The sequence below is a fragment of the Antrostomus carolinensis genome, unplaced genomic scaffold, assembly GCF_000700745.2.
Source record: "Antrostomus carolinensis isolate BGI_N321 unplaced genomic scaffold, ASM70074v2 scaffold37410, whole genome shotgun sequence".
NCBI lineage: Eukaryota > Metazoa > Chordata > Aves > Caprimulgiformes > Caprimulgidae > Antrostomus > Antrostomus carolinensis.
The window spans coordinates 1-11,586 of record NW_010291255.1 but is presented as its reverse complement, the minus strand read 5'-3'; the positions used below and the strand labels follow the sequence as shown (position 1 = coordinate 11,586).

General features: G+C 42.2%; 1 protein-coding gene across 1 annotated transcript; it reads right to left on the bottom strand.

The window, feature by feature from the left end:
* Window positions 1-1,149: 1,149 nt before the first annotated feature.
* On the bottom strand, window positions 1,150-7,573 carry ITPRID1 (ITPR interacting domain containing 1; the record flags this gene model as incomplete). The annotated part of the gene is made up of 5 exons (XM_029086969.1): window positions 1,150-1,500; window positions 2,187-2,298; window positions 3,112-3,239; window positions 5,604-7,109; window positions 7,488-7,573. Coding segments are annotated over 5 exons (2,183 nt in total), but the record flags the coding sequence as incomplete, so codon positions are not given.
* Between the last annotated feature and the right edge of the window lie 4,013 nt (window positions 7,574-11,586).

Sequence of the window (11,586 nt, the reverse complement as noted above, 5' to 3'; positions counted from 1 at the left end):
CATGGTCACTGCAGCCAAGACTGCCCATGAGTTTCACATTCCCCACCAGCCCTTGTTGGTGAGAACAAGGTCCAGCATGGCACCTCTCCTTGTCGGTTCCTCAACCACTTGGAGAAGGAAGTTGTCTTCCACACACTCCAGGAACCGCCTGGATTGTTTGTGCCCTGCTGTGTTGTCTCTCCAACAGATGTCGGGGTGGTTGAAGTCCCCCATGAGGACCAGGGCCTGTGAACGTGAGGCTGCTCCTATCTGCCTATAGAGGGCCTCATCCGCTGGGTCTCCCTGGTCAGGTGGCCAAAGAAGATGACAAAACATGATTTCAAATATTTCAGTTCCTTGTTCCTCAAGGACCTATGGTTCTCATTCTTTGAATTGTGTGCTAAAGAACCTGATTCTGCTTGATAATATCAGTGGTAATATCAACATAAATCAATAAAGTAGTATAAGACTACCATAAAGAACATTCCCTCCCATGGTGTTTTACATTAAGTTTATGCACAATTTAACCTTGATTGTTCATTTAAGAGAATTATGAATCCTTTAAAAAATGGGACACACGCTTAGGTGGAAGAGACCATTAAATGATAAGGCAGCTATCTAAGAGATTTTTCTAGGCATAGTTTATCCTCAGAAAGGCAGGGAAACAATTTTTTATGGTGACATTGTGAGATCAGATCAGTGAGAAACGCTGACTTTGAATTTCTTCAGAAAAACAACAAACCTTCCAGTTCACTGCCTTGACTGCCCTTGTAAAACTGGATAATTGTCTCTGCAAATTGAAGCCATAAATTACTAATTTCACATGGTGCGAGAGGGTTGAATATACTAATTAGTCAAACAGTTGCATTCAAAGTTCAAGCAAGCCAGGCAAATACCATCCATGTATTTATATGTTCTTCTCTCTGGAGCATCTAGATCATTGCCACAGCTTACTGAGAAGTATCAAGGCAGATCCACTCCCAGGTTCTGCTTATGTTGCCTGGAAGTGCCCTGAAACACAGGATCCATCCCTTGGGATGAACTCATGGCCTAGTGGGAGAGGGTCCTGACCTGGGCTGCAGCAATAGGACACAGAATAGCAACACTACATTGCAGGTCAGCAATTCCTTCCACTTAAAACCTTGAGGGTGAGACTGAAACATTCCTTACATTGTGTAAAAATGCCTTAAGGTCCATTTTTGCTTGAGGAGGCGTTTTTATTTCCTTTTTACTGGGTGAGAGGTCCTGTGGGTCAAACTCAGCTGAATTCAGCTCAGGTGTTGTCCTTGTAGGAAGATGCATTGGGGGTCCCCTCAACTGCAGGGCAGAGAGGGAGCCTGTTGCTGGGGTTTTTTTGCTAGGAGGTCTTTGGAGCACCATTTTTGAGCACTCACTTTGAGGATGTGCGGTGTCATCAGCATCTGGAAACTCTTGTTTATTTTGGGCTCTTTTTCCCTTCCAATCAGAGAGTCCAAGCTCGGAAAACAGATGGGATTGTTCTACTAGTAATTGGTCCAGCTGCTGCAGAGAAAATAGAGGGAAAAGCATATTGCAGTAATAAAAATATAATAAAAGGAATCAAGCAGGATACACAAGAGTATATGAAGCATGCCTGCTTCTTCTGCTTGGTTCAAAGAAGTCACGCGATATCTGGCAAAGGAGATATTGCCATAAAAAGGAGGAGAAAGACCCAAAGGGCATTTTATTCCAACAGATAGATCTAATTGCCTAATGGAAAATCTCCAATTGGACTTCAATCTGTGACCATTGTAGTCTTGACCCTCTAACCCAAGTTTACCAGGGAAGAATCAAAGACAAGTAACTGATCCCCTGATCATGTTTTCTTCTTTTTCTTCCTTATCAAATGGAGAGCTGTTCCAGAAAAGAACCAGACCAGTAACTATTTATCTGTAATTCTGTAGGGTGACTGCCTGTCATATTCTTGAAATCATGGAACCTTTATAGAGCAGAGGAGAATATAGTCACTTCTATAAGTATTGGCACTTCTCTTGGGTGGTTGAGCTCAAGCAGCATAGCCAAAAAGATTGTCAAAGATGTAAACTGTAAGTCTGTTATCAGAAATCCTCCTATTCTTGGTGCTGAAGGGTTCATTCAGATGTACCTCAGAGTTAACACTTTGAACACGGATTAGCAGCTCAGGCTAAACTCTTCCTACATGACCCAGAGTGGTGGCTTTTGCAACGTACCGTAAGGATGTCCTCCCTGACCTGGCAAGCTTGGTCACTCAGCTGAAATTCCAGCTCTGCAATCTCCTGACGAACAGCTTGCCGTAAGAGTTGCAGGTGTCTGCCTTCCTCCCTGTGAGGACAACAATGAAAGCACACTTAAGTGAGAGTGAACAGCCTCCCCTTCCTCAGCCCCAGCATAACAGTTGTATCTCCCTCTGTTGTGCTCTTGTTTTTACCCATGATCACAGGATACCTTACAAAATAACAGCCCTTGTCTGCTTGACTCTCATTTCCTGGGCTGTCCCAGTTGCAAGGTTGAACACATTGCAGTTGCAGAGCCAGCTTGAGTCTGGGCAGGTTTGTCACTTCTGATTTATCTCCAACACAAAGACTGCAGAAATGCCCTACTTTCAGGCAGCTCAAGACTGGAAGTCCCTAGTAACTTTTTGTGAACCTGAAGCTTCTTGGTGATCCCTGTGAACTTGGGCTGAGTCCATGAAGGGCTAGTTCAGTTTTTCCTGCATCATCACCCCATTGATCATGAGCATTAAGTACATGGCCTAAAGGGATTAGTTTGCCAGAGATCGCTCCCACCTCCTTCCCTGAACCCAGCATTGACCTGGGACACTTAGCTCCAGGTGACTGAAATCTGTTCCTGTTGCTGCTAAAACATAGTACTTGCATGTTAAAAATCTTGCCTGTACCTATGGAGCAATCTTCCCCTTCAAAATGTTCGTGTTTAAGAGACTTGAACAGTGTGGAGAGAAGTTGGACTTACCTCTGAGCAAAAATCACATCACAGTTACATTTCTTCCCCACTTTCATGATGCACCCCACTGACCAGAATTACTGTGATAACACAAGTGACCAGACATGTTGCATGTGCCCACAGGCTGTTGCTGATGCTAGCTTTGGGTTTAGGTAAATGTTGGGCTGCCATTACCTTCCTTCATCTGGCATCGTGCTGGAAAACAGCACCTGCTCTTCGGTCAGGTGCTGTTCAATCTCATCCAGCTTCTCCTGGGAGTGCTGGCAGGAGCTCTTCATCACTTCTATTTCATGGAGGGTACACTACACAGAAAAACAAGAAGATACCTCACTTTACTACTTTTCTTTGAGCACTTCCATGTCGAGTGTGTTTGAAACTGACAGCTCGAACGGCATGGGCCCTCCTCTTACCTGCACGACAGGGACTCTGTGAGCAGCTGCCATGAAAGTCCAGATGGCACTTCAAGTGAGTTTGCTCTGGGTGTATCACTTGCATCCCAGTCATCACCTTTTCTCCTAAAGCATGTAGGATTAAGTGCTGGCACTACTTGAGCAAGTGAGAATTTAAATATTGCCACTGAAGAGGAAAAGGACTTTGATCAAAGACCTGATGCAATGTGCCAAATTCTGACGTTATTGCACTGTTGTCAGAGATTATATTTGAGCAGGATGAGTTCCTATGTGTTAATGACAGGTTACATTACTGTCCACTGGAAGTTAGAAACTGTTTTGAAAAGGAGAAAGATGAAGAGAGGGAAGGTATATAAGAACTGTGCGAAGAAGTGTCTTTCCTGATGGTTTCTGCCAAGTGTTATAATGATGATTTCTCATCAGTGTTGGCTGATTGCTCATTTGCCCCCCACCCCAAACATTAATCTTGATCCTCAGGCAGTTTTCCTGTTCCTAGGTGGGTGTGTGTAATGATTTCTTCTTCCCATTGCCAAATCTGTACAGAGTGAGGAGTTCTAGCCATCAAAAAAGTGTGCCCAAACAAGCTTGAAGAGCTCCTCTTAATCAGGTCACTAGGGAGAAGTCAGTGGGCCACAGACAAATTCCTAACTGATTCCTCAAGGCTAACAAAAATCTAGAAAACACCACGCAAAAGATATTAGAAGCACAATGTGAGTAGGTTTGTTAAAAAGTCATTCCAACCTTTATAGGTGAGATATGGGCAGTTCTCCTGGTACTGAGTCTTCGAGTATATCACAGAGCACATAGGTTTATTCAGAGTTCAGGCTCAGCAAGGATGGAGGTGGGACTAACTGTTCAAGGACTACTCTCATGCAAGACCTTGTTTAAGGTAAGGTCCATGTAAACATGGTAAATTTACTGTCTAACAGTTGTTCTGTGGTGGTTGCATTCCCCACACATGCCCTCGGTAAATGGGATGTAACCTGAGTGAACTTCTCTCAGTAAAAGATGTAGAAACTACCTTGCCTTTAATGAAAAGTACCAAGCAGGTGCAGTTGTAATGTCTGCAGAGTGGCTAATTCAGTCAATTCACTCCCTTATTGCCCAGTGACTTGGTTGTGGAGCCACATCCCTAAGAGCAGATCTTGGGTAACAGTACGGTGCAAAGTTGTTCCTCCCACACACCCTGTCCACAAACTAGAGAAGACAAATGGTCATTAGGCCCCATTAGAAGAGTGATAAAATAATAGTCAAGCCATGAGGAAAGGCTTCCCAGGCCAGCATAAGGTACTGATTCACTGCCATCTTGTGGCAACAGCCAGACAGCTGACAAGAAGAGTATTTTCCAATATACTGTTCAAAGACAAGACATCACAAGTTTATCTGTTCAGTGATGTGGCAGCATAAGACTGCCCAGTCTCACTTTCTGAAACTTTTATCCAATAATTTTCTCCCCCAGTTTGTACAAGAGTTCAAATGCTTGCAAACCAAGCAGGAGGTATGGCCACATTTTTCTTAGGATGCAAAAGCCACTCCTGACTCCCTTCCTTGTTTTCTTCCTCAACAAACCCGAGTCTTTCAAAACTTTTGGGAACTCACATCAATTCTGAGCAAAGAAATAAAAATCTGGTAACTTTTTACTATCGGTATTTTTATTGCAAATATCCATCTTAGCAGGTCTTTAGATTGAATGCGACCTTTATATTCTGTCATGGTAAAATGGCTTGAGGCTCTGAGAAGTTGCAATTCACTTTGATTTAGAGCAGTTTGGCTTATGATCTGTATCTGGGTGTTCACAATTAGTCTTTAAAAAATGCTAAGTAATATAACCTAAATGAGTTCTCAGTAAAAGAGGATTACACTAAATCATATAACCTTGCACTTTCTGCAGTCCAGTAGGTTACTCAGTTACTGTAACTCTGCTGATTCACAGGAACTCACAGAAGCTCATTCTCATCTCTCAGTTCTTCATTTGACCCATAAACTTTCTCACCCAGTTCCCAGTAACCATTTTAAGACTGAACCTATGTACATAAGTTACTAACAGAAGCAGCCCAACAAAACTGAAGGTACATGCATACGTTTGCCCTTTTTTTCCAGAAGGGAATGTTTTTTCCCCACCCATTTTCTCAGTTACATTCCCAGGATATGTCTCACCAAAGAAGTAACCATGGCAGGAAGGAAAAGGGAAAGGCAGCTTGTGCATTTAGCTCATAACCACGTGAGTTGTCCATGTATACGAAGAAACCTACTCACCTGAGGAAGATGACACATCGCAGTGTCCTGCAGGAACATCAAGGTTTTCAAGAGCTGCAGCTTAGTGGAGGCATGGTTTGAGCAGCAGCCCACAGGGTGATGGGGAGAGACACCCATTGGGAAGGTCCATGGGCAGCAGCTGTGGCAGCAGCAGTGACAGTAGCAACTGCCCTGTGTAACCCCTGCACCAGAGGCTTCACCCCAGTAGTGTGACCTGTATTTGCCAGAAAATATGGTGTCAAGAGAGGCTGATTTTTTCAGGTGACTACAGGGTGGATGAAGCAGTGGTGGCCATCCAGGATGCCTGGCATGCGTGTCAGTTTGGGTGGAGGCTTCAGTGATCTGCTTCACACCATCCTTTGAAGGCCCTGGTTCTGACAGTATGAGAGGACCACTCTCAGAGTGGTGCACTAACATGTCAGAGAAATCCACAAGATCTTCCCTAGCAAGGCTCTCGCTGACAGGAGCATTTTGTCCTGTGTACTTCACCCTTGAAGTAAACTCCAGCCCTGAAGACATCTGAACAGTAACAGATTTCAGAGGAGCAGAAGCCATTTCACCATGTTGGACAGTGTCTCCCTGTTCCAATTTGTTGGCACCTGACTTCTCCCCTATGTTACCAGTCTCTTGAGCTTCAGATGAACTTAATCCAGGCCCTTCCACTAGACTGGAGGGATGCCTCTGAGACACTTGCAGAGAACATCTTGAAGTGGCATTGCTCCCACACTGCACTGCTGAGCCCTGCTGCACAGTTTCTGGAAGTCCCATTTTGGGGAAGCATCTTGTATTTTTTGAATCACTATACATTTTGCAGAACTTCTGCCTGCTTGTCACCTCATTCATTGCAAGTAGGGTACCATCTTTGCTGATCACATCCACTCCTTGCCACAGTCCTTTAACACCTCCTGTACAACCTGGATGGGCACTTTCATGACATGCAACTCCAACATCCTTTTCAGTTAGGCACCTCTCACCTTCATCTTTGCCCTTAATTTTGCTCTCACTGATGACTGCAGGGTTTATATCACTCACTTCAATGAAGCCTACATTCACCTTTTTGTGTTCTGTACTAAAATATAAATGATGATCAAATTTTGAGGATCCAGGATCTCCTTCATCCTGAGTATCACCTTGAAAATAAGGATTATGCTCTTTTATACACTCCTCTTTTTTCAGTTGCTTTCTTCCAGTTTTATCCTCCTTCTTGTCCATGTCACATAACATTTCTTGTACAAAAGTCTGTGGCTCAGCATTATAGGCCTGATACTCGCCATTTTCTGCAGTCAGCAGCAGATGAGTCTCTTCTCCCTGGTCACTCCATGCTTTCGTTGATCTAGGTACTGTCAAAATGCTCTCGCAAGCTGTGATGAAGACCTTGGCAACACAATCATCTGTCTTTTGTTGAAAATCTTGATTTAACATGGGAAAAACTGTCCTGTCTGACAGAGCCATTTCGTGATTGTGGATATCAGAAATAAAATTAATCTTTCCTGGCAAAGATACATTCTGAAGGAAAAAAAAAAAAAAGAGGAATTGAAATACTACATTTGTTCTATCACACTGGCTTGCCCACCACTCTTTGCCCTGAGCATCCCTAGAACATCTTTAAATACCCAATGAAACAAACTTTCTTGTAATATTTCTTTTCTAATACCTGTAATCTTGCACAAATATTGCATTAGTGAGGTGGAAGAGTTGCACAAATTTCTGAGAAAGCTTCTCTCCTTCTGATTTTTTTTAGGAGGATGAATTTGTTTTCATTAAGTTTTCACAACTCCTTGATTGATTATTTATTTATTTGTTTGTTTATTTATTTATTAATGTTACTGGTACTAAGGTTAAGGAGTTTTATAGACCTATCAATGATTATTGCTCATTTCTTACTTGCAAAACTACAGGTTCTGGCAACTCCTCCATGAACCCGCTGCTGTCTGACTGGCAGCTGCTTGTTCTTGTCACCATCACTTCTGCTGAGGAAAACAAAAGGATAAGAAAAATAAGGAAGAAAGAGAGAAAGCAGTGACTAGCCAAAATTTACATAGAGCTAAGCAGGTACAGTTCCTAGAATATTTCCTAGAAATATTCTTGATCCTGCCCAGAAATCTGCAATATTGCTGCAACCAGAAAAAAAAAATAACAAAATGTGCTCAGGAGAGCTACCGCTGATGTTACTGAGCGTTGACTTATTCACCATTGTAATAATCAACTGCAGTTTTCAGATTTTGATATATTCACACAACACACACAATAGAAATAACCTACAAAACAGCCAACCAACTTGTTTTCCCTTACTAAAAATGTTGCCTTTTGACCATCGGAACTGGCTCAGACCAAATCTCATTCATACCTACATAGTTTTGATGGCTTCAACCAAGTGATTCCTGCAGGGAAAGGGAGCTGCCCTAGCCTCTCCCTAGACCATTTTGTCTCTACTTCGAGGCATCGTGTATGATCTTTGTTGGTTTTCGGTCTGAGAACAGGAAATCACAGTAGCAAGCAGAGATGATGTAGGGTTGCAAGACATGTATAGCAAGACATAAAACAAGAGGAAGATATTCTAGATTTATTTCAGAGAAGGCTTCTAATCTAGCAGCCACATCATCTGGCTAAATCAATTCTTACCCCAGCTTTTGCAATTAAATAAACTATACACTGTTAACTAGCTGATTTCATTAATTATAGCCAACCCTCTTTAAAAGTACAAATGCTTGTAAGTAAACCCTCAGTTATCCTGTACATCCTTTTCCTCTCAGCCCTTGGATAACTTACACTTTCAGATAACCTTCATCCTCACACAGTGTCCTCATTCTCAGATAGCTGGCACAAAAACACAGGTAGAGTTGGGGGAGCAAGCTGAGGGAGTCTCCTGGTGAAGGGAAGGGATGGAGACTGAGACACTCTGGATATACTTCCTCTCTTGTTCCTTGCATGCGTAACCACTACTGAATCCTAGGGCTTTTTATCTTCTGTTTATATCCAAGAAAATAAGACAATTCACCTAGCAGTTCTGAGATCCAAGTTATTAATTCTCACTTGTGTGAACTGGGAAAAAAAAATTCTAAAAATTATGTTTTCACAAATTAACAGACTATGGGCTTTATTAAGTGTATCTTGGGCATCTATTAATGAAAATAATGCAATCTTTTTGTAGGCAGCAACTGTAAAATCAGAACTAAACATAATTTTATGGTTTTCAAATTAATTACTTGCATTGTCAGTCCTGGTATCATCAGCAGCACATCAGTCAGTCAGTCACTTTCCTATTTCAGATGAGAAATATGTGGTTCCCATCTCACACATTACAAAATCTGCAGTGATGTTGCTGAAAATTGCCTGTTTTGTGGGTGGTCTCAAAAATCATTCTTGCAGTTTCCCACAAACGACACCATGGTTCAGCTTCTCCCCCAGGGAGACTGCTCTACAGATTCTCTATACTTTTTTTAAAGCTGTTTCAATTACCCTTTGCATCTTTGCCAGCTGTTGCTTCCAGTGTGTCAGTCTGGCCTACAGTTGTAGGGACATAAAAATGAAGAAAGAAAGGCTTAGGAAAAATTTGGAAAAAAGCTGAAATGTTTCAGTAGCTGTAGTTCCAACCAATTTGGAACCAACAACACTCAATGGTGTCCTACAGTCATAACAACTGACCTTCCAGCTTTAAAGCTAGCAGAGTTAGAAGACCATATTATCTGCTTACCTAATGTTTTAAGGTGCCTGTTTTTCTCCTGGGACACGAAGGATACCAAAGTAGCTGGCATGTTACTAGAAATTAAATTTTAGGGAAAAACCCTTTAACTTTGAATGGAAGAGTAAGTGTGGTTCAAATTCATCTTCTGACCTGGTCAAAACCCAGGTTTGACTCATTTTCTACAATAAATGCAATGCATCTGTTCCAACAACAGTCAATTGTTGGAACTGCAACCATGCAACCTTCCCATCTACATTTATAGTCATGCACTAGCTAGGAAACTACTCAAAACATGTCAGAGTGGAGTCCAGGCTGGTCTTCAGGCACAAGGTGAGACATTAAAGACTGGATGAAATATCTGCAGACCAAGTTAATATCACTAGAGTTAGGCTACAGAAAGCCCTCCATGTGTGTCCCTGGACTTGCCCTGGAAGGAGATGTGATGGGTGCTTTGCTATTGTGGCTCTCTGTCCTAGTTTAACTTGGCTGGCAGACAAACACAACACACAGCTGCTCACTCACTCTGCCCCCCACCCAGGGAGCTGGAGAGGTAACTGGAGGGGTAAAGGTAAGGAGACTCATAGGTTGAGATAAGAACAATCTAATAATTGAAATAAAATGAAACTTAAAATGATAATGATAATGATAATGATAATGATAATGATAATGATAATGATAATGATAATGATAATGATAATAATAGAAGATACAAATAAGTGACTCACAGTGCAATTGCTCACCACCCACCGACCAATGCCCAGCCCATTCCCAGATAGGGATCCCAGAGGAGTGAAAATCCTGAAACCAAAACTGCAATCCCGAAGAAGAGAGAGAGAGAGGCATCATGGATGGTCTGGCCAACCTCACTTATATACTGAACATGACATTATATGTTATGGAATATCCCATTGGCATATCCAAATGCCAATTTGGGTGTGTGATACTATGCCCCCTTCCCCACCCCATTGCTTCTGCACCTGCAGATTAGCAAAACACAGGGGAGTTGGAAAGTTCCTGATCTTCCAGCAACAACTAAAAACATGAGTTCATTATCAACATTCTTCTCCTACTGAATCCAAAGAAGAGCGCTATTCTTATTACCGAGAGAAGAAAATTATCTCTGTTCCAGCAAAAACCTGGACACTCTCGTTGATTAAAAATGCAAGGTGAGTACATAAATCAAGGCTCAATCCAGAATGAAAGACTGGCTGTGTATGTGTTTAAAATGGTAATACGATAGGACCTAACGACCATTCTGAGCATAAATCCAGTTTCTACAATTTTTTATGTTCGCAAAATAGAAACTTGTAAAAGAGAAGAAAAGTGCAGTAGGAGAACCATGTTAAGCACCTGTTCACCTGTGTTTGTTACTGTGATTTCCTGTCCTCAGACCAAGTAATCACCTTCATCTGAGTTAGGCAACTAATTTGCACCTATCTACATATCAGATGCATAATGAACTAATACCCTTAGAGTCAAGGTTTAAATTCCACATACAGCTACCACAAAGCAGTGTCTCTGAGGGGCTGAGCTGCAGTTCTTTTCCAACTACATTCAGATGCCTAATTTAATCATTACATCCCACACCGACTTGCAAGATCCTGCCCAGTGTGCCAAGCCTTGCTGAAGGTAGGCAGGTGAAGATAAGGAGGTTTTTAAAAGAGGAGATTTTTTTTCTGACTCTGTAACACTTTACTCAAAGCCAGCCAAAATTCCCTCAGTTTCAGCGTAAGTCTGAATTTAAAAAAAGACTTAGTAAAAATGAATATGGGCCTCTGATTCAAAGTGAGGTAAAAAAAGCTACGAAGAGGTTGTCAAAGTGCTCCCACAAGGACTTCCAGCTGAACAACCCACTCCCAGGAGAAAAGCGGAGCAGGGCTGTGTTGGGGAGGCAGATCGTGCTGCTGGCTGGGGCTGTGCTGAAACTAGATTAAACGTGATAGCCTTTGCAATTTGAGGCAGCTCAGTTTCAACCTATGTAAATATAGTTTGGTTTAATACCTGTATACCAGAGCCAAGTAATCTTTGCATAATGGAGGGCAGCATTTGCATACCCGGGAAACCGTGTTTTGCGTGAGGAGTGGGCCAATCTATCATTTCATTTCCTCTTGGTGTCCCAAATAGGGATTAAGTGAGACTGCAAATTAGACCATGCTTGATGCTCTCCTGAGTAGGAATAGAGTTTCTCTCTTTGTGAAATTTTCAGTAACATTAATAGCTTGCCAATGGTAACAGCACTATTTTTCTCAGCAGGCTCTAGCACCCAGCGAGTATATCACAGAATCATAGAATGGTTTG